We start from the raw sequence: 22,560 nt of genomic DNA, 5'->3' as shown, positions 1-22,560 counted from the left end.
ATCAAGGTAAATCGGGAAGTGCACGTAGCGGCTAACCCAGACGCTCAACATCCTTTTGATTGCGCTTCCCTATTTGAAAGAAAATTTCTATAAATATACCGTAGCTGGAGATCGAATCGTAAATATCTGGATAACAATCTGGATGTCCTACCCGACATCATGGCCCCGGAGACAGCATTTTATCATTAAACACCATAATACGTGATGTCCTTTTGATGATATTTAAAAAGGGTGCCTTTAAAAATAACGATAAGAAGGGTCTCTTTTTGACTTTTTAAATCCAAACCATGGAGGCGGATTATTAAAAATCGTGGAAATTTCAGTGCGCGCAAGGGTTTTAGTGAGGTTGCTAGAAGCGTGCGGCTTTGAGAGCGTTTCTTGAAGCCGAAGAATTTGGAGGTCGATTTGGCGATGGGAGATCACGATCCTTCGAATCGGCGATGCCGTCTTTGCTCAGGGCCTCTCTCCAAGGATATGGTCAGTGTTAATCTCGTTCTTTTCAATATTTTTTTATTCTTTTAAATCTTTAGATCCATTTTGTGCGAGTCTTTGGAAAAAAATTCTCGATGATGATTCTTTGATGTATTTGATGGAAGGAAACGAGCCGTTGGACTGTGGCCCCGTTGATACGAGATAGCTTTTCGATGGTGATTCCTCAAAACTGCCGCTCCTTCCATAAATTGGTGTACTTTTTGTTGCAGAGAAATTAATCATTGTTTTCTTTTATTTGTTACGGTTAGATTGGTACTGCTGTTGGTGGAATTGCAAGTGCATTTTATGGCTTTAACCATGGTACCATTGCAAGCTCCTCAAGCCACTTATTTTCCCCTCTTCTTATTTTATTTTTAATATTTTTGTAAGTTTGTTTGATGAAGTTTCTTGTGCCTAAGCGTCCGTGTCGTTTCCTGTTTTATTTGTCTATTTCAGCATATTAGGGTTCTGCTCCTTTTCTTTTCAAAGCCTGCAGTAGTTAATACTTGACAAATATTGAACTTAGTGAACTTAAGATAGCATATAATATTACCTGTGGAAGTTCCCATGGTACGCATGTTTTACTACTGCATATTAACATCTGTTTCTTTTTAATGAAACACCCATGAGTATGCTGTTTTGTAACAAGCCCTTAATTTTCTTTTTGAAATTTTACAATCTCAATCAACCTCTGTATTCTATAAAACATCATGGTTTTAAGTTTGACCTTTATTACTACTAAATCATTATTCTTATATTACAGAGTTTAACCATATTTGAAAATTACTGTCACACAGTATCTTTTTTCTTATCATTATCTTTAAATTCTTTTGGTCTGCAAATAATAATTTTTTCTTCATAATTATTTAACATTATCTTTTCATTCTTATAATGCACTTTCCTTCAACTTTTCAGCCATGCCTATTGTTAGGAGGATGGTCACTGGGCCTATGTGGGTACACTTTTTTATTGGTGTAAGTAATTCTATGTGTCCTATTTTAATATATGTTTTTAATTCTTCCCTTTTGACTTGAGAACGATTGATTATACCTTTGTGTTTTCTGTTTTTTTTTTTTATGTTAGCGAAATCAGAATTGTGAATTGTTATTTTAGTCAGTCACTATTTGCAACAATTTAGCTACTGTCTTGCCTTGTGTGTTTTAACCAACAACTGAATCTTCCTGCTGAAAGTCAAATAAACACCTTGAGCCCAAATGAATCACCTGATTGTGAATGCATAAGAAGCAAATGAGACAATTCTTACAGCCTCAAGGATTGAGACTCAAACCAATAGCATCAATACCATGCCTAAACAAGAATGCAAAGTACAACATGATAAAGGAGGGGCCCAGAACAAATATGTAGGCAGAACTAAATCAGATCTGTCCAGTTGAAGTTAATAAGGGTCCTGAAAGATTGTGTTATGCTTACGGAAAGTCTTTCAAAATCTTGTATGGTATTCAGTTGCCCCTTAGGCTAAAAGAATAAGTTCATGAGAGTGTTGTACGCATGCTATACTTTATGGATTTGAGTCTTTGATAGTTAGCAATCTGTAAAAGAAGTTAATATAATAGAGATTACTTCTAAGATGGACACATGGGGTGACGAGAAAGATCAAAAGAATTGCTACTATTCTTGAGCGATTAAGTGTAGCTCCAATAAGTATAGACTGGACATGTTGAAAATAATTATAGATTTTACAATTACATAAGCTGAATTGAATGAACTTGAGGTGCAAGGCATCCTTTTTAATGTTAAATGTTAAAACATCCCGACATTGTAGCTGTTTTAGAGAGTTAATTTGGTTACTAAATGCGCTGAAATAACTTAAAAGTCATGGTTTTTGTTGATCATCCATTTATTTAATGTCTCATTTGCTGTTGATGTCATCTTTTCCCTTTCAGGCTCCACCTGTCATTGTTTTTTCATCGGCTTGTGCTGGATTGGCAGGTTAGATTATCTTTCTTTAAAACTTCTACTCTTCCATCCTTCTTTCAAGTTGTGTGATTGTTTCTCTCAGTCACCATGGCATGTATATGGACTATATGTCACGGTAGATACAGACATACTGTTATACCAATTCTTTGCTTACTAGATTGTGTGGTGAACTTATATTCTCCTAATTTTAAGCGCAACAACCACTAATAGCCACAACAGTTAGGATGCATATAGTAAGTCCAAAGTATGATATATATGTGTTTATGAATTTTGTATAGATGAGCTTTTGTCTTGCATAATCTATTCCAAATAGATTGTCATTGACCTTGCAACCTATGTATCCAACATGGATCTTTTGGAGTGTTGATTTAAATTGTCCATGGCCATCTATGAGGAATTTTTCTGATTAGGCTACACTTGAAACTATGTGTCCTTTTAGAGTTTATATGCACATCAGTACATGTATCTGTATTTTCTTGGTTCTTTGAAACTTAACCTGTACATGATTTTAGAATTGACTCTGTATTCCCTACCATTTATATAAAAGGGTGGTCGCTTTGAAGAAACCTCATGTTCATTAGTTGCCTGCTTCACTTTGCTTCAATGCATTTTCAATCATCAATCAAACTACTATTTGTTTGTTCGTACTCTGTACATCCATATAACTAACTGAAACCAACTGTGGTTCGACCTAGGCATTCAGATTGTTTTGATCATTCGAGATAAATACAAAGTTTGAGGAAGAAAAATTTGCGACATAAGTTACTATGACATGTGGCAATGTGAACTTTTGGATTTCCTTGTACAACAAGAGTTTGATGCTGTATTGAACTAAAAACTTGAATTGATGTCTGAGAAAGACTCCTATTCATTGACAAGCTTATGGAATTATTGAGCTTTGTCTCGTACAGGACCAGAAATATTCTGTTATGATGGAGAGTTGATCATGGAGTTGTTAAAGCAATTGTTGGGGGGTTTTGGGGGGGGGGGGGGGGGGGGGGGACAAGTTCATGATCAAGAGCATTACAAATCAATTTTGTTGTAGAGACTCTTTAGCTTTTCATACAAGTCCAACTAATTCTGTGATAACATATTTGAATGTTCATAAGATTCTTATTCATCCACAAAATATAGACCTAAAAGTTAATGAAAATTTTTATGGTGAGTTTTTTTTTTCCTGAAGTGTATTATTATCTCACTATTGCCTCATTGTATGGAAAGATGATTAAGTTTGACAATGATCATTAGATTTTGGGTTGAAGAGGTTCTTTAGCTTTTCATACTAGTCCAACTATTTGTGTGATAACATATTTGAATGTTCATAAGATTCTTATTCATCCACAAAGTATAGACCCAAAATTTAATGAAGATAATCGTCACCGTGAGTTTTTTTTACGGTGAGTTTTTTTTCCTGAAGTGTATTATTATCTCACTATTGCCTCTTTGTATGGAAAGATGATTAAATTTGACAATGATCATCAGATTTGGGTTAATAGTTAGTTTTAATAGAAAGGCAAGCAAGTTCATTGGGACTTGAATGTGGAACCTGTATTGAAAGAAGAAGACAGCAATAAAACTTCTGCAAGAGAGACAAGTCTTATTACAAGAAGAGGGATATGTCTACAAATTGAAAGGCTTTTGCAAAGGATCAATGCGCCTATTGTTCCAATAATGGCATCGGAAGATTGTCCAAAGCCAATGAATAATAAAAAGAATAATGCAAATGTTGAAGATGGTAAAAGAAAATCATATTTCTTGCTAACTTTAGTGGCAAGTAACCTTGATGAATTTGGTGGTTTCTTTTACACATGTTCCCACTAAAGATGGGTTGACGTGGACAAAGACAAGTAGTAATATTTCATGAGACACAAGAGTAATCAGAGAAACTTGCATGAAGATGCATGAATCGTTTAAGCATGAAGGACCATGAGACGCTTCATGCTTAATAGATGCGCATAACTCATGCTTTATCGAACATGATTGTTGTATAATGTCTACTTTGGATTTGAGTAAATATTATTGTGCAATGGTGCTCAACTAGGCAAGCCATCTTATTAGTATAATACCCTTGGTTGTACGTGGAGGCATACCAATGGAGGTATGGTTGTTGAACTTGTAGGATTGTAGATGGTTCGGCTAGAGGGGAGGGGTGAACAACCTTGTAGTTGTTACAACAACCCTGTCTTGCCTTGTATTCTCATGTTTTTGATCTACAAGACAAGTTAATCATAGTGAAACCTAAAGATAACACAAAGAGATAAGAAAGCAAACCACAACACTATGATTTAATGTGGTTCACATTTCCCTATAAGCTGCTACATCCACGACCTAGGTCCTCGAATGACCATTAAACTTTTCTCCTTCTTGTTAAGGTTTTGGAGGTGGAGAAACCTCTTACAAGCACACTTCTTATAACGGATGAAAGTTGAGTACACAAGAAGGTGAGAGCACATGAAGAAAACTCTCAAGCAAAGCTCTAACTCAAGTACCCAAATATTCATGGTAGTTAGTTTCATGTCTTCTCTAAATTGCCATTGCCTATATTTATAGCCTTTAGTTTCCATCTTTGATTCTACCCTCAAAAACCATCTCTTTTTCCACACTTGTCGACAGATGCTGACTATCAGTTGAGTACTTGATTTGACATCAGTCATGTCAAATCAATCTTTTAACACTAAACTTAATATTGCCATTGGGATTATTAGTTGTCTGTTTGATTGCTTGTGGGCTAGTTGACTGATACTTTGACTGCAACCGAGGTTCGTCTTACATTTGAGCTTATCCTTGCTCATGTGTACATGTTCTCTCACACTGGTCTCACATGGAGTATTTCCAAGTTTCCTTGGTATATCATTGCTCTGATGCTCCTCGTTCGCAGTGCCTTATTGAGTTGATTAAACTGGTCTTGATTAGAGATATGAAGTATGACACTATACTATTGAAGACAAACAAGGTGGAACTATCTTAGTAGGAGAACAATCTAGAGAAGGTCACTAATCAAATCTAATAACGTTTGAGGGATCAAACTCATCATGTTAGACAATTTATAAATTAAAGAAGACGAATCAAACAATGAAAAAGCTGCTGTAACTGTAAGAGTGTTTTTTGTGAAGTGACTAAGGAGTGTCATTTGAATGTTTGCAGGGTATTTTGATATCTTTTCTTATGTTCCTATTGTTAATAAGAAGCTTTAGAAATTTAGTGCATAATTGTCCATCTTGGCCATCTTTATACAAATCTATCAAGTTCGTTCAAGATTGGCAGGAGCTGATCTGTTCTTGGTTGATGCCTTAGTCATATCCTCAAGAGTTGTCTGAATATAACCAAAAACCATTGAGACTCAAAAACTGGATAAATCATGCCAAAAAATTAAAGGAGTTGACAATTTGTTCCTTTGGAAGGAAGTAGAAGTGAAAAACATGGTTTGCTTCCATCGTTAGGAGGGACTGGTGCTTGAAGCTCATGGTGCTAGTTTGCATTATCGAAAATAAGAAGCAAAAACAAGAAGAGGAGAGAGTGTTGGAAACTTATGTTAGGGAGTCGTGAGGAGATTGGATGCTATCAAATGGGGTACGTGTTGCCGAAGAGGATAAATATAGTCATGGTTTTATTGAGCTGATGATTAGTCACCGAAGAGAAGAGGGTATTGATGAAGGTACTAGGGAAGGGTTAGGGGAGCTGGAAATTGAAGAGTTAATGGTTTCAATTAATTAAAATTTTATTTTAATATGTTAAATTATTGATTACTTTTATCATTCTAATAATACTAATATGGATTTGGTTGGATAGATGGGTAGGGAACTACAGGTGCAACTTCTAATAATTAAGTTTTATACTATAATTATAAGTTAAAAGTATGTTGGTAGGAATTCAATAAATTAGAGTTGTTTATAATTAAGTCTATTATCAGTTAAAATTTTTTAGACAACTAATTGAAAAATATTAGAAAAAGAAGCAACATTTACACATGATATTCATCTACCTAGAAAAACTTATGATAGAGTCCTAAGGGAAATTTTATGGAGCATTTTAGAAAAGAAAGGTGTTAACATAATGTATATTGAAATAATTAAGGATATATATCAGGATGTAATGAAAAGAGTGAAGTCTCTAGGTGTATTAACAGAAACATTTTGTATAAAGATAGGGTTATAATAAACATTATCTCTGAGCCCCTATCTTTTTATATTTATCATGGATGAATTCACTAGGCACATCCAAGACAAGTTATCATAGTGCATGTTGTTTGTAGATGATATTATTTTGATAGGTGCAACATGTGAAGGAGCAAATGCTAAGTTCAAATCTTGGTCGGAAACATTAGAAGTAAAATGTTTTAGGCTTAGCCAAGACTGAATATATGAAATTTATGTTTAATAATATTAGACGTAGTAGGACAATTGTTAAGATAAGAGATGACGAGTTATTTGTAATTGAGAGTTTTAAAGATTTAGGATCTTTTTTACGAATAAATGGAGGGTTTAAGAGATGTCTGATGTAGAATATAATGGATGGTTGAAATGGAGTAGAACGTTAGGTGCTATTTGTGATCGTAAAGTGCCTTTAAAAGTTAAAGAAAAGTTTTATAAAATGATGGTTAGATTTGCTATCTTACATGAAGTTAAATATTGGGCTATGACTTGAGCATACGGGTAAAAGATGAGAGTTGTAGAGATGAGGATGTTAAGGTGGATGTACAATCATACGAGAATGGACCAATAAGAAATGAAAAAAATAGAAAGTCGAGGTTACACACATTAAACGAGGAAGAAGAAGACTAAAAAAGACTTGGTTAGCAACGATAAAATAGGATAAAATTTATTTAAATATACACGATGATATAGTGGGGGATAAAGCTCAATAGCATAAGAAGATCTATATAACCAACCCCACCTAAAAGTTTATTTAAATATAAATTTGGTTGTTGTTGTTGTTGTATTAGTTAAATTTTTTCTTAATTTTAAACTAATAAGATGGTACCTGAGAGGGATTTATACGTTCAAACAGTAATAACTTCTATAATTGCTATTTTTAACATAATGGGATTTTAGTTTTTCTATTAATAACTATGATATATAATTTAATTTTAAATTAGCAATACAAATTGCCTTATTCTTTTTTAAAACTTTTTACTTTTTGATTTCATTTTTCTTAATGATTCTTATCCCAATTCTATAGATCCAAATTAGTACCCAAGCTTTTAGAATAGATGTTATCGACATCGAAAGCAATTTTGACAACAGTCTAGAAAAGTGTAATATCGTTATTGATGAGGAGATTCAATCTCTATAGAAGGAATGTCTTAGGTCAACTTCTAAAATTATAGAAAAAATTGTGTAAATGGATATATGCTAAAAGAAAAGTAGATTCAAGACTAGACTTATTGACATAGGGATTTATATAGAAAGAAGGTGTTGACAGTCATGTACCAATTGGTCGAGCCAGATCATATTATTTTGATGAGGTTGACAAAATCTTAAAGTTAGATTTATATTGGATTAACATTTTAGATCTAGAGAGACACCAAAAGGGGTGAATAATATAATCAAAACTATTTTGAAAATTTATGAGTTATCTAAATGCAGTGGAAATGAAATATTACAAGTTCTTTGAAAAATACAGTGGAGATAAAGAAAAATACAACCAAAATAACATGTTTTGTAATATTCTTTAAAAAAATACAAATATATGTTTGAGGAAAATATAATGGAAATATTGAAATAAATATATTTTTGTAAATAATGAAAATTTAATAAGAAAAGAAAGATAAATATAGCTATTTATATTATTCAGAACTCTAGTTCCTACTCCACGACCTATGGACTTGTAAGGTAAGTTGCCCCGCGAAAATTGACTATTTTTTTCTTTTTTGAAAATCTTCTGAAAGTGGAGAAATTTTTTACAAAAATTGCATATACGAAAAATAGAAGATGAAAACTTTATGCTCAAAACCAAAATAAGAAAATCAACTATAATTAGTAAAAATAGATAACTGTGAAAGTTGAAAGAAGTTAAATGAAGAGCATCACCTTGCTGTAGATGGAGCATTTGTTGCTATTTCTTGAATGTATATAATTGTGGATGTTTTGGTCAAGTTGCCTTTGTTGCTCGTTATTTATAGAATGAGATTGATCACCATCATAACTTTATCTACAACGGTTAATCCATTGATGTCAAAACTTTATCCATGGTGATTGCTGCCTGATTGATTTTGCCTATAACCAACTGTTCTCTCTTTCACCGAATGATTGTTATAATTTTAGTCGACTTAATTAGATTAGACTACGACAAGTCTAGTTCACTTTGGTTTGGGCTGATTCTTCTACTAACTCTCGACTCTTCTGTTGTAGTAGTTAATTGAACTAGATAGATTCATGATTGACTCCTTATCGCGATTGTGTCATTTTCTAATTATGCCATCTACTAAATGTGTCTTTTAATGAACTCTTCATTTATCATCAGTCGACTGAACTAGATTTAAATAAGGTTAATTTCTTGAATGACAATTGTGTCATCTACTAACTTTGGCTTATGTAGTCAATTAGTCTTTATCTTTAGTCGATTGAACCAAACCATTTCCTTGTATTTAATCACCAGTTTCTAGTTAACTATTTGATTGAATTTTAGTTTCAGTTGATTGGTCTTAGAATAAAAATCAATGTGTCAAAAAACTCTTGGTTAGCCATATGAATTAGTTGACCATAAATTATCATTAGTCGACCCTAAATTATCATCAGTTAATTCGCCTATGGCTTTGACTCTGAAATGCTTATTTCTTGGTCAAATCTTTGCTTAAATAAGAAAACTACTCATGCCTAAAATATTCTAAGAAAGTTACCCACGGCTAAAATATTCAAAGAAATCTACCCACGCCCAAAATATTCTCACATCTCTTAATGCCAAAAGATTACCTTGTAGACATTTTCATTATAGGTATTTGGTTTAGGGTTTAGGGTTTAGGATAGATTTCATTTGCTAACACTTGTTGAACTTCCAACTCTATTGCCTGCAAACTTCTTTCACCTACTTGGACTTTTGGCAATACATGTTGAACTTTTTTATTTGCATTTGCAACGTTGATATCAAGAAAACTTATACTGGCTTACTTGATACACACGTTAGTCCAATGTAAATCTAACTTTAAACCTTTGCCAACCACATAAAATAATATGATCGGGCTCGACCATTTGGTGTCACCAATGATCTTTCCTCTGTGATATTTGGTAGCCCATTTAACATTACGAAAAATTGATTAGAAAAAAAGTAGGAAGAATTCAAACTTAGATTCTTCTCCCTAGAAATCTCCTATTTCTCCTTTGAAAGAAACTTAATCTCATCCCCCTTTTGTTACCATTTTTAGTGTATCTTAATGTTGGATCTTAATTTTCTTCCCTTTTCTTTTCTTTTTAGAAAATAAAAATGTTATAACTTTAAGACTTCTTATCTCTCCCCCTTTGTTGCACATAAAAAAATAAATAAGAATAATATCAAAAACCTCTTAGCTCCCCCTCAATAATATCTACTGGGTGCTATTCCCCTATAGGTTACCCCTGCAAAAATTAATAGGAACAATTTAATTATAAAGGAATTTATGTAGGTAAGCAACTAGTTAAATTTAGTTGTTGACTTTCTCCATTAACAATCAATTGAGGTTTCTACTAAGGTTTCTAATTTAGTGAAAAATATGAAACTTTAGTAGATGTATGGCATCGATATCTCAACATCATTCATTCTTCTACTAATACATAGCAAAAACATAAGTCTAGTAGACATTTGGATTTGTCAATCATGCATGATATCTTGTTAGATCAATAATTTATAAAATTCATCAGGTGATATCACGTAAAGTACGAGCGAATGATCATGATATATATATATATAAATTTGATCACCTGCGCTCCGTTATCCTGCGCTCCCCGTGCGCGACGCAATCAACACCGTCCGTTTCTCCGATCGACGCACAGTGTTTCTCCTCGGACGTTTGCTCCTTCACCGCAGCTGTTCACCGGCGTCCGGCCATCTCCGGCCACCGGACCGGCACCGATGGATGCGCAACTCACCGGCGCCGGGTCCGGTGGTCGGATTCCGGCCAAATTCGGCCTGAATCCGGCCGAATTTCGGCCGGAATCGGCCAACAGCTACTGTTGACCGATTCCGGCCGAAATCGGCCGGATTCCGACCGAATCACGGCCAGAGACCGGCCGTGATTCGGCCGGAATCCGGCCGATTTCCGTTGAAATCGGCCAACAGCCGTTCTGTCGCGTTTCTGGCCGGATTCCGGCCGGATTCCGGCCACAATCCGGCCGGAATCCGGCCCCGGCCGGAGCGCCAGCGAGATGGCTTTCCAACGCATCCGGTCCGGCGGCCGTCGGTGACCGGACGGCGGCGCGATGGCGGTGGAAACGGCGGTGGGTCGGAGCGGTGCGCAGGTGTCGCGTACGGTGGTTCGCGCAGTCAAATCAATATATCTGGAATCAAGTCATAACATGAGTCAAATTTTAACATGTACAGTTGCTACATTAGGATCCCTCTAATCTAATTTTGTGATGGGGGTTGTTGTTCTAGGTTCCACCCTCTCAACGTTTCATACATAAAAATTGCGCATTTTGGAGAAGATCTATCCTTTTGGAAATCTAGCCTTTCCTAGCTAATCTGGATAAGATACCGAGTGGTCATGGTGGTGGCATTTGTGTTGCCTCCTCAACCTCCTTGTCATCGTCATTGGTTGATTGTTTTTCAGGCTTCTTCCTGGCTTCCATACAACGACCCCATCTTTGCAGTCATCCTAACAAAGGAAAGCTTCTGAGCTCCAATTTGGTCATAATTTGGGGACAAGGGCTCTGGATCCCTTGGGGTGACATCTATATCTCGGTGTAATGAATGTAGTGATGATAATTGCTATAAGGCAGGTAGGCTTTTCTTGTGTTGTGGCATGCATAGTGGATGATGAATCTAAAAATATGTAATGCAACATTGATTAAAGCATACATCATAAGGAGATGTGGAAGCCTAAACTTGGCTTGTCTCCTTGTAGTGATGGGTAGAAGATATCCAACAACGCTTTTATATAATACCTTGCTCCACTGGAGCAGGAAAATATGTAGGTGGATGGGGGCATATACTATGTAAGTACTGAGTGTATAATGAGTCTATAGTAATGCTATCAAATGACTCAAGTAATGACTTGTCAAAAGTGGGGAAATATACAAATGGACTATCTAACTATCAATACTCTTAAACTCTCTAAAAATGAAAGGAAAAAAAACTGATCCTACTATGACTCTCACTGAATAGGTCTCATTAGTGTCAGTCAACTACAAGTTGTTGCAAAATTCTTTACACAACTCAACACTATGGTTTGGGTTGGTGCCGATTTTGTGCAATCTATAATGTTATATGATTTCAATCACATTAGTACAAAACTTGTTTAAAAATTGGATGTTTAGGTTATTACATGCACTAATTAACTTGTACACTCGATCATTGTATTTCTTTCAATGGTCCTTAGAAGGAAAATTAGGGTCTTCACATGCTTGTGTACTAGTCTAACTCAATGTTTTTGACACTATAATTTGATGATGATGATGATGATGTATAAATGTAATGAAAGCACATGACTATAAACTAAAAAATAATTTATGCTAGACAAAATTACACAAATGTGACTAACAAATCAAGCTTTTGAGGTGAGAAGGCCATTACCTACCTTCCATAGGGCTTATATTTGAGTCTTGGCTGGAGCTCCAGTGAAAACAATGGTTGAGGAAGGCTTGATTTGGATTTTTAGCATAGGAAGATGAAGGAATCTAAGTCAGTTGTGAAACCTAGGGTTTCTATTCAACCTGTTGCTATTAGTCGACTTTGAATTGCTTAAAAGTTAAGTGCCAAGTTGACTAATCTTTGTGAACATTTGTTTGAACAAGGGAAAACATTGTGTTTGTCATCAATCGTCTTTTGAGTCAACTCAATAATTAGTTGATTGAAAAGATATAATATAAATTAAGGTTTAAAATTTCAAACCATGTCGGAGTTTCAATCTTGGACTGATGTGGTTTTGGTACTTTTTAAAAATTTTAAATATAAGTGTATATTAATTAAAAATTAATTTTATTTATATTTGATTATTATATATGCTTATCATTGATGTTCTATTCCTGGTATTGAGTTCATATTTCAATATTTTCTCATAAGATAATGTCTATTAAATTTTTGCAGCAGCTATCAAAAAGGTATAAATTTAAAAATTATTTTAAAAAATAAGTAATTTTCAAAATTTAAACTAAATCTAAAATTCTAAATTATTTGAAATGCTCAAAGATAATTATAAAATTATTTGAAGGTGTTAAATTATTTTTTGAATGTATTTGTAAATTTTTTACTTTTTAAAAGTTTATTTAAAATATTTAAGAATTATATTTTGGAAAATTTTTAGATTTTTTAAATTCACATTTAATTTTCAACATATATTAAAAATTTAAACTTTTTTATAAAATATTTATATTTGGTAATTTTTAATGTTTTTAATTTGTTAGTAAAAATTTGATAACTATTATATATAATTAACAACTATATAATAGTTTTAATGGGATAACATGTTCTTGACTTGAATATCTCCTTGGATTGAAAAAACCAAGCTCTATTAAAAACTAAAAAATTTAACCTTAAAAAAAGAATCGTGTAACATCCGCGAGTGTTGTGACCTTGCAGAGGCTACCGTAAGGTTGCGGCACCCTCCACGCCCCCACGGGGTTGTGGCACCCTTCACACCCCTGCGAAGGGCTGTTGTGGGGTCGTGACACCCTTCGTGACCTCGCAAGGTTGTTGTGACCTTGCAGCTATAGTGTCGATATAGTGTCATCGTCAGTGAGCAGGTGGAATGATAAATTCATCCCGTGTTGACATACAGGACATGAAATTTAAATCCATGATGTAAACTGATTCAGATCAATCGACTCATTAGGATGATATCCTAGAATTTTATTCTATTCTAGATCTTGTACTACACAATCAAGGCAAACCTCGTTGTTCAATGGGAAACATTTAATATGATTTCTATGTTCCTAGGTTCCTTGGAGATCATGTAAGGCTAGAATACCTATTTAGTTCTTAAACACATACCAAGCTCTCTTTGAAAAAGTACTAAAGTTGGTTTAGGGAGAGGTTTAGTAAATAAGTCCACAAGGTTTGACTTTGATTCTACATAATCAAGAACTTCATCCCTTGTTATTATATGGTCTCTAATAAGATGATACTTTGCTTCGATGTGTTTTTGCCCAAAAATAATACACTAGATTTATCGCGCTCATGTTATCAGATAGGATTTTAACATTTTTATTATTTAGTTGTGCTCCTTTAAGGTATGTATCATCTAGAGTAGTTGAGCTATACACACACTCATGGTTATGTACTCTACTTCAAGTGTTGATAGAGTAATAAAATGTTGCTTCCGATTACTCCAAACTAATGAAGACCCAAGATAATTGATGCGATTGGAATTGGAATAGCTAAGTCAAATGTTCTGGTTAAGAGTACCCTTGAGATAGGATCCTTTTGACTACAATCAAATGTGATTGGCACAAAATTATTATCATGCACACATACCTACTGCAAACAAAATATTCGGTCTACTAGCAGATACATAAAGAAACATGTGCTCTCTGTTAGGGTCATTATTGATTTGTTACTTGCTATTTTTTTAACATTTTTCTTGCCAAAAATTTTAGGGGGTGCTTGGTATAAATTCGGTAATAGGAATGGTAATGGGTTTCATTGAGGGGTTAATGGTAATGGGAATGATTACTGGATTGATGGTGCTTGGTATAGAGAAATGGGTATAAGATTTTACGCCCTGGGAAACAGAGGAAGCGGCGCGTCGTTGATGGCGAAGGCAGCGATTCGATCGCATCCGTGGTCGCTGTACTCTCTGGCGATCATTCAGTTCGACGGAAGCGGCGGCTCCAAAAACGCCAAGGATCTCCGCGTCGGCGTCGCGCTGAGCGCCCGCGCGGCCTTCTTTGGCCAGCGTGGAAGAATGGGCCGCATCGCTGGGCGACAACGGAGGGAATCGCCGAGGCGGCTGCTGCCGTCGTCACCGGAGGAAGCCCCCTCCTCAGCGACTTTGGCTGGAACTTGCCCTCTCCGGAGCCACACCCAGCCAACCGATTAATAAGTTAGTATATTTAGTTTGATGAACAAGTATTTCCTCCTTTGTTTATCTGATTTGGAGTCCTAAAATGAAAAAGAAAGACCTCCTACTAAACACATCTTCATATATTTAGAAGTTTCTTATTCGTTGACTAAAAATAGTCATCTACATAATACTTGGACAATAAAAATATCATTTCCACTTAACTTTATGAATAAAGTCCATGAAAATTTAAAATTTTAAAAGTCTTTTATGCCATACTCGAGATGCTTGTTTCAGACTGTGATTTGAGTTTGAATACATGATTGGGAAAATTTAGGTTCTCAAAATTGGGTTGCCAACATATACTTATTTTTTAATAAAGTCATTTAGGAATATTGACCTCACATCTAGTTGGAATTGTTTAATCCTTCATGGGCAACATATGTTAGAAGCATCCTGATGGATTCTAGGTGAGTTATAGGGCATCGTTCTTATTGTAATCCAATCCCTTTAACCTTGGATTACTAATCATGCTTTATTTCTAACTACAGTTCCGTTCTCATCCAACATATTCCTAAAATCCCATTTTGTATTGATAATCGTAGTCTCTAGAGATCTTGAAACTAAGTTCCACACTTGACTTCTATCAAACTGCTCTAACTTGTCTTGCATAACAAATACCCAATTAGAGTCAAACAATGCTTCATCTATACTCTTGGGCTTAATTTGGTTTCAAAGTAGTGTAACTTGGTTTTTTAAATTTCTTACTCATGAAATGTCTCGTAGGATTTATTTAATGGAGTGACTAGAGGTAATTCTATGTGTTTGTGTAGATTGAGTTGAGTTGGTTACATGTTTAGTCATGTTTAGGAATTCTTAGATCATCATCCTCACTTTTTACTTTATTTGAATCCTTCTTGATCATTGCCTAAAGTTTTAATTTCCTACATGTTTCATTGTAGGAATTTTTCCATACTGTTCTGTAGGCTGTTTTCCCTAAGATCTTATGTAGATAAACTCGATTTTGAATATAACATGTGACATTAACCACTTTGACTCAAAAGTAATTAAGTAGACAGTGTTAGATGCTTCTTATAGGGCTTGGTTTTTGTTTTCCACCATCCTGTTTTGTTGGGATGCTCTAGGATAGTTTGAAATCTTGTACTGTATTAAGTATTAAGTGAAATGGTCTATAAACGTATCGTTCTAATAAATTACTGAAACTCGAAACTCGATACTGTTCGACACTGAGATAATGTCTCCTGTGTCATTGTTTCAATCATGTCAATGAATATCATTTTATGTCAACACTCGACACCCCTTGGCATGCTAAAATTGAGATAATATTGCTATTTTTTTTATTTTATAGTTTGTTGCAAACAAAATCGTAGCATTCCCAATAGAAAGCAAACATTGAACTTAATTATATATAGTTGTTTATCGTTTTTCTTTTTCTTCATCTCTTACCTCTTCCACCTCCAATTTACCATCGACATCATACATCAAAATGTTGGTGTGATATCAAAACGTAATCATTCCAATCAAAGGCTTGGCTTAAACACTAGCATGACTCGAGATTTTCATCCTTGTGTTCTAAGACAAAAATACTCATGCACATATTCATTTTCTTCACTTATCGTCTTATGTTTCTCAAAGTATTCCCATGCAAATTTAGTATACTTGTCAATTATTAGCAAGCAATATTTACAATAAAAGGTCTTGACCGACCTTGCCTTCTTGACACGACCACATATTTTATCTTTGTTTGATCCTATTTTTGGCAAACCTTTCACCAAATTTTTCTTGACCACCATTGAGATCTGTCTTAGGTTTGTTTGCCAATTTCCTACACCATAGCAAACTTTTTCTTCTTGAGCCATAAGACAGTTTTTGGAAATGTTAGTAACACAAGGGAGATAAATAAAACATATATTATCTTTTTGTTATCCTAGCATGACCTAGCAAGATATGTTTACTTGACACTTGGTTGATATGTGTTTCATCATGAACACATAAGAAAATTCCTTTTGTTTTGATTTGTATCAAAGGCTGACTTTGCTATGGATGGTCCGTTGGTCCTCGAGTATTATGTCTAGATTCTTAGAGTTCAACGTGAACCTTGCTAAACTTTTCCTTAAATCTTCTATTTGCAATCTCAATGAAGAATTCTCTTCCTCAAATTTTTGAACTTAAGATGAGGTGGTTTCCCCCTTTGGGCCCTTAATTCCTTAAAAAGTGATTTACATTTTCTTTCAATCTAGTCAAAGCATAATGGTTTCATTATATATTTTTCTAACTCAAGAACTAGATGATTCCATTTCAGATGATGAATCTTCCTCCTCGCTAGATGGATCTTCATCTTCGTTGGTGATCCCTCCTCACTAGACGGATCTTCCTCTTTGTTGGTCATCAAGACTTCTATCTTGCTTGTGATCAATTGTTTGCTTTGTGATTGACTATTCAACTCCATCGTTAATGGTCATGAAGGTCATACGCTTAGTTACCTTGCAAAGTTCTTCATCCGATGATTCTAAGGATGAGCTGTCCTGGTTAATTTTAAGAGTGCTCTTCTTCTTGAACTCTTCTTCTTGTTTATTGAGCCTCGTGCACTTAGATTTGTAATGCTTTTTCCTATTCTATTCAAAACAAATGTTATATTTGATTTTGATTTAGATATACTTTTGATTTGCATGACCTCTTTGGTTTTCAAAAAATTTCTGCACATCTTTAGTTGTTGAAGATTTTGTTTGTTCTCATCAGCTTTTTGATGAAGTTAGCCATCTCACTATTTTCCCTACTTGTTTTTGGTCTTATACTGTGACTTGAATGGGACTTCTTCTCCTTTATTTTTGGCTTCTTTACAATTAAGACAATACCCTTCTCTTTAGGCTCAAGATTCACCTACTCATGTAATTTAAACTCACAAAGTAACAACAACAATAACAACCAATCCTTTATCCCATTAAGTAGGGTTGACTATATGAATCCTCTTGTGCCATTGGACTCGATCCCCTACTGGCTTAGGAGGATCTATATAGTCAATCCCATTTAATGAGATAAAGACTTGATGTTATTATTATTATTTTGTGAGTTTAAAACTCACAAAGTGGTCATCTAATTTAACTAAGGACAAGTCCTTAGATCTCTTGTAAGCGTCAATCATAAACATCTATCATAGATGACTACAAACTAGTTAGCGGAAAAGCCTTGAGTTTGTATCTTATTAGATCTTAGTGGTTCTCCCACTTGTTCTTCAATTGCTTGGTGCCTATTAAGGATCTCATCGAACCTTCTATAGTCACCGTTTCACCTTCTTTCATTGTGCAATTTCTGCATTTGACTTAGTAATAAATCACATTTAGCAATGCGTGAGTCATGCGTACCTTTATGAAGCTTGACGAGCTTGCCCCATAGTTTTTTTGAGCTCGAGAGAGTCTCACTTTGTTGAGTTCATCTAGTGTCAACCCGCATAACAAAGTCAAGTGTTTATCCAAATTCATTCTTAGGCACTTGAAAACCTTCCTTTACTATACAACACTTATCAATGCTATTTATAAGATAATATTCTATTCTATCTTTCTAGTAAGTGGAGTTGACATCGAAGAAGGGAGGTCATGTTGTGTTGTAACTCTCTCACAATGTTATCTCTTGAGATACTCCTTTTGTCAATTAGTCCTTTGGGAGTAAGCTCTAAAACAACTTGTTAAATCAAGAAAGATGATAGAGGAGGAGGGTTAAGTAACATAATCAAACTGTTATCAGGGTTATCTAAATGCAGTGGAAATGAAATGTATTTAAGTTCTTTGAAAATTGTAGGGAAAAAGATGTTTTGAAGTTCTTTGAAAAATGCAGTGAAAATAAGAAACTTTCAAGTTCTTTAAAAAAATACAGATATATGTTTGAGAAGAGTATAATGGCAATATTGAAATAAAAAATATTTCTATGAATAATGAAAATCTAGTATAATAAGAAAAGAAAGACAAATACAGGAATTTATGTAGGTTCGGAATCACTAGTTCTTACTCTACGGCTTATGAACTTGTATACTTGTTATAAATCTACTATTTTTATGCTCTTTGAAAATTTTTCAAGGCAGAGAAACCTTTTTACAAAGGCCGACTAGAGCATAATCAATATATGAAAGATAGAAGATGGAAACTTTAAGTTAAAATCTGAAATAAGAAAAGCAACTGGAGTAGCAAAAACAGAATACTACGCACAAAAGGTGAAAGAACTTCAATGTGAAGAGCAGGATCTTGCAGTAGTTGGAGTACTTGTCGTTATTTCTTGAATGTGCATGAATTGTGGATGTTCTAGTCAAGTTGCCTTTGCTTGGTATTTATTGAATGAGATCGTTCAACATCAGTTGGCTGATCTGCTGTTGCTGCAGCGACTGTTGCCTTATCATTACTGTCTGTAGTTGATTATTTCTCTATCACCAATTGATTGTTTCAATTTTAGTCTACTCAGATTACCTATTAATCTACTCAACCACATTAGCCAACGACACATCGTCTGGTTCACGGTTCACTTGGATCTAGATAAATTCTTCTACTAACTGTATCATTAGTCGACTATTTTTATTCCCTTGGAATACAATTGCATCATTTTGTGTTTAAATTCTATTGAATTTGTATTTCCGCTGCGAACCAATCTTGTAAAGAAAGAGCCAACTGAGGTGATAAAGGAAATGAGACTATTCAATTGCTCTCTAGTCTCTCTTGATGATCCAATATAACAATGTAGATGTAATGGCAAAGTCTAATAGGTGTTGGCATCTAAGTTCTGTAAATGAAGTTCCTGTACATCAAGGTGGACCAGATACTAATTTAGGCAAAGATTTAACCAAGAAACATGTGTTTGAGGGTCAAAGCCAATGTCCAGTTGACTAGAAACAATTTTGAACATTGTTTAGAGTTATTGCAAATTTCTCGATTTGAGTAGTGTATTTGGCAAATTTTTAACAATATTCATGAAATTCACTATGATATTTATGGAGACCTCTTGTTATGGGCTTATATTTGAAAACTTTACATGCAGTTAGAATTTCTAGGTTCTTTGGAATTCATTTGGTACATTGACCAAAAAGTGGCTGGGTGATAATTTTGACGTTGAATTGAAAATATAACATGTCTTCTCAAATTTATAATGAATGAAGTCGTGTTGTTATGTGTTGAATATGTGTCGAACATGTTCTCCCAAGTTTTTCAATTTTGTTTTCTGATTAGTTGTTATTTATCACATTTGCTCTTTTGCTCAACGATTCTACCTATTCAGGTGGTTCTAATACTTGTTATGGTTGTCAGGTGGGGCATTGCCAGCTCTTGCCCAACTGGCCTCCTCCTCGTACCATGCAGCCATGTCATCGTCAGCGCTGTCACATGCCTCCTCTCAGAAAGATAGTATGGAAAGGAAAACCTCGTCTCCTCTATAGCTTTATTTACCTTCATTTCTTTGTATCTCAAAGTAACATGCACAACCATTTTGTTGCTCCCTGCAATCTTTTTGTAGTGAAATAGCTCAAAATATTGAATCTGACCACTGCAAAGTTTGTTTTGTCACTTGTCATAAGTTTGTTTTGCATCTCTGACATGCTTATTTATCAGCTGCCTGACAATTTCATGTACAAGCTTGTGGATAGAAGATTAAGAAATAAGTAATATTTTTGTTGCACTTGTATGTGTGACTTGTTTATGATAGTGAAGTTTTTTTTTTTTTCCAAATAAAATGATGATTTGGTTAAAACTATATTAGATAATCGATTGTATGAGAATGTGAATTATTATGATAGTGAAGTTTAGGGGCTGCTATCCGTAGGGTCTAGCTTAGACTTTTGAAAAATAGATATAGGTTAGCTTAGAAGGAGTTTGGTTAGGTTAGAAGGAGTTTGAAAAGATGACTTAGCATCTCCGGGCGCTTGGATCCCTTCCGGGAGCTTGGAATACTGACGTGGAGATTGTTGGATCAGTGTTAACTTCGTCGCGCTTGATGCCCAAGCGTCTGGAATCCTTTCGGGCGCCAGGAAGTTGATGTATCCTTGGCCAATGAGGATGTGCCACCTCGTCCACCATGTTGGTCCGAAGAGTTGATTTTCGGGCGCTTGGATTCCATCTGGGTGTCTGGACCGTTTGTGCATTAGGATCTAATAAAGGTGTTCGGAATTCAAAATTTTGATTTCTTAACTTCCTACCTCACAAAAAATTAGCACTATATATATATATATATATATATATATATATATATATATATATATATATATATATATATATATTTATAATAGAAAATTAGTTTTAGATAATTTTATAATTGTATGATTTTAACTTTTAGATTTCTAATAAAATCTTAGGTCATCCCTACTATTCCTTTCAAGGGAATGCATCATCACCTACTTCTTTAAGGAGAAATTATCTTTTGTCAATCAGCTGGTTCTCCAGGTCTGGTTGGACTTTTGTTTAATATCCGATCCTCGACCCTTAGAAATTTTTTTTCGATGTTCGATCTTTGCTAACCTATCGATCTGCTAGACGTTCGATCCACTGACCCGCTTAAACTTTTTGCTTGATGTATACCTTTGATTTATCAAGACTTCTATCTGATCCATTTGATTAGAACTTTTTTGTCCGATCCACTTGATTAGGATTTCTTTGTCTAGTTTTCAATTATAATTTTTCTATGTTACCTGTATATTCAGATTAACTTGTTAGTATATAATATACTCTTAATTTAAATTTTTTACCATGATCAAAATATAAATTTGATTATATGATACTTTTTACACTAACATTTCTTTTCAAATTCTTAGTTACCACTTTGTACTTGAGTCGGGCATAAAGGTGATGAATAGGTTGTTTTGTCATGGGTGTCAGCTTTATTTTTTGCTTGAGGGTGTTATGAAGATTCTTTCCTATTTTTAATACACAACAATTGAGTTTTGACAAGGGCAATTTAGGTATTAGATTCCTCACAAAAAAAAAAAACTAAACGCATTAATTTTTTAAAAGTAATGAAGACTAATTATTCTAAATATCTTTAACTGTAGTAAAAATGAAATTCGTCAACTAACGGTCATACGCAATTGATCTCATAACTATTTATAAAGAAGTAAATTGAAAAATTACATACGACTACCTGTGATGAGATATATCGAAAAATTTGATTTTTATCCATTATAGTAAACCTATTTTGCAACAATTAACTCAATTATATCTCGAAGATATCTTAAATATCTTTAACAATTAAATACATACTAACTACAAATGTTAGCAATTTTTAATTATTGTAGTGTGCGATAGATTGGAAAAAAAAAATAACGATAACATAAAGTTTCGAAGAGGAAAAAAAAACTCTGCACAGGACACGAGGAGATGGCGTTAGGTGGCTTGTGCAGGTCTTGGACGATGATGACTTGCTTGTGCAGGCCTTGGACGGTGAAGATCTGCTGCATTGGGAAGCTGCTGCTGATAGTACGAAGCTGGTTTGGCGTGCTGCAGACGGCAAACAGTAGGCTGCAGCTGGCTGAATTGGCTTTCGGCGCGGTGCAGGTGCAGCAGTGATAGAGTCCATGCAATGCTCTAGGTGAGGGCAGCATGAGAAGATGAGGTGGCGCTGCAGATTGCTGAGGTGGCGCTGCAGATTGCTGATGTGGCACTGTGGACTTTGGCGTGCAGTAGCAGACAGCAGGCTGAGGACTTTTGGCGTGCGGCTGCAGCATGGAGAAGGCAGCAGGGTCACGGCGTGCGGTAATCTCCCTCCTACGCAAGATATGATGAGGTGGCGTTAGGTGGCATGAAAGCGTGGATGTGGCGCTGAGTTGGCAAGCAGTTGGTGAGGTAGGCGCAACGTGAAGAAGGCAGCTGCATTTGCCGGCGGGAAATGCTGAGGGACACCTCTTGGTCGGACCCGGGGGATCCTAGGTGCAGTCGGTTTGAGCAGGGTCCTGACGGGGGTGAGCCCGGCCCCCGCGGAGCTGTCGAGCTTAGCTGATTTGTGGGTGAACTCGTGTGCGAAGGATGATTATTTGGTGT

At 35.1% G+C, this 22,560-nt stretch overlaps 1 protein-coding gene across 1 annotated transcript; it reads left to right on the top strand.

The window, feature by feature from the left end:
* The first annotated feature begins 323 nt into the window (after positions 1 to 323).
* LOC141846742 (uncharacterized) lies at positions 324 to 20,090 on the top strand. Its single transcript, XM_074734782.1, has 6 exons — positions 324 to 477; positions 597 to 647; positions 741 to 792; positions 1,387 to 1,445; positions 2,376 to 2,421; positions 19,843 to 20,090. Exons 1-6 carry the CDS (start codon positions 412 to 414, stop codon positions 19,968 to 19,970), a joined length of 402 nt encoding a protein of 133 aa, XP_074590883.1. The 5' UTR covers positions 324 to 411; the 3' UTR covers positions 19,971 to 20,090.
* Positions 20,091 to 22,560: the final 2,470 nt, after the last annotated feature.

The sequence above is a fragment of the Curcuma longa genome, chromosome 15, assembly GCF_044706935.1.
Source record: "Curcuma longa cultivar G26 ecotype Majalengka, Jawa Barat chromosome 15, ITB_CL_G26_1.1, whole genome shotgun sequence".
Taxonomy (NCBI): domain Eukaryota; kingdom Viridiplantae; phylum Streptophyta; class Magnoliopsida; order Zingiberales; family Zingiberaceae; genus Curcuma; species Curcuma longa.
Note: the sequence above shows the minus strand (reverse complement) of the source record. Positions and strands in the feature narration are given on the sequence as shown.

Excerpts from the sequence above, each read along its gene's own strand:
- LOC141846742 (XM_074734782.1), top strand. The coding sequence starts at position 412 with ATGGGAGATCACGATCCTTCGAATCGGCGATGCCGTCTTTGCTCAGGG. Across the intron at positions 478-596 it reads GGCCTCTCTCCAAGGATATG|GAAACGAGCCGTTGGACTGT; the intron begins GTCAGTGTTAAT and ends ATTTGATGGAAG. Across the intron at positions 793-1,386 it reads ATTTTATGGCTTTAACCATG|CCATGCCTATTGTTAGGAGG; the intron begins GTACCATTGCAA and ends TCAACTTTTCAG.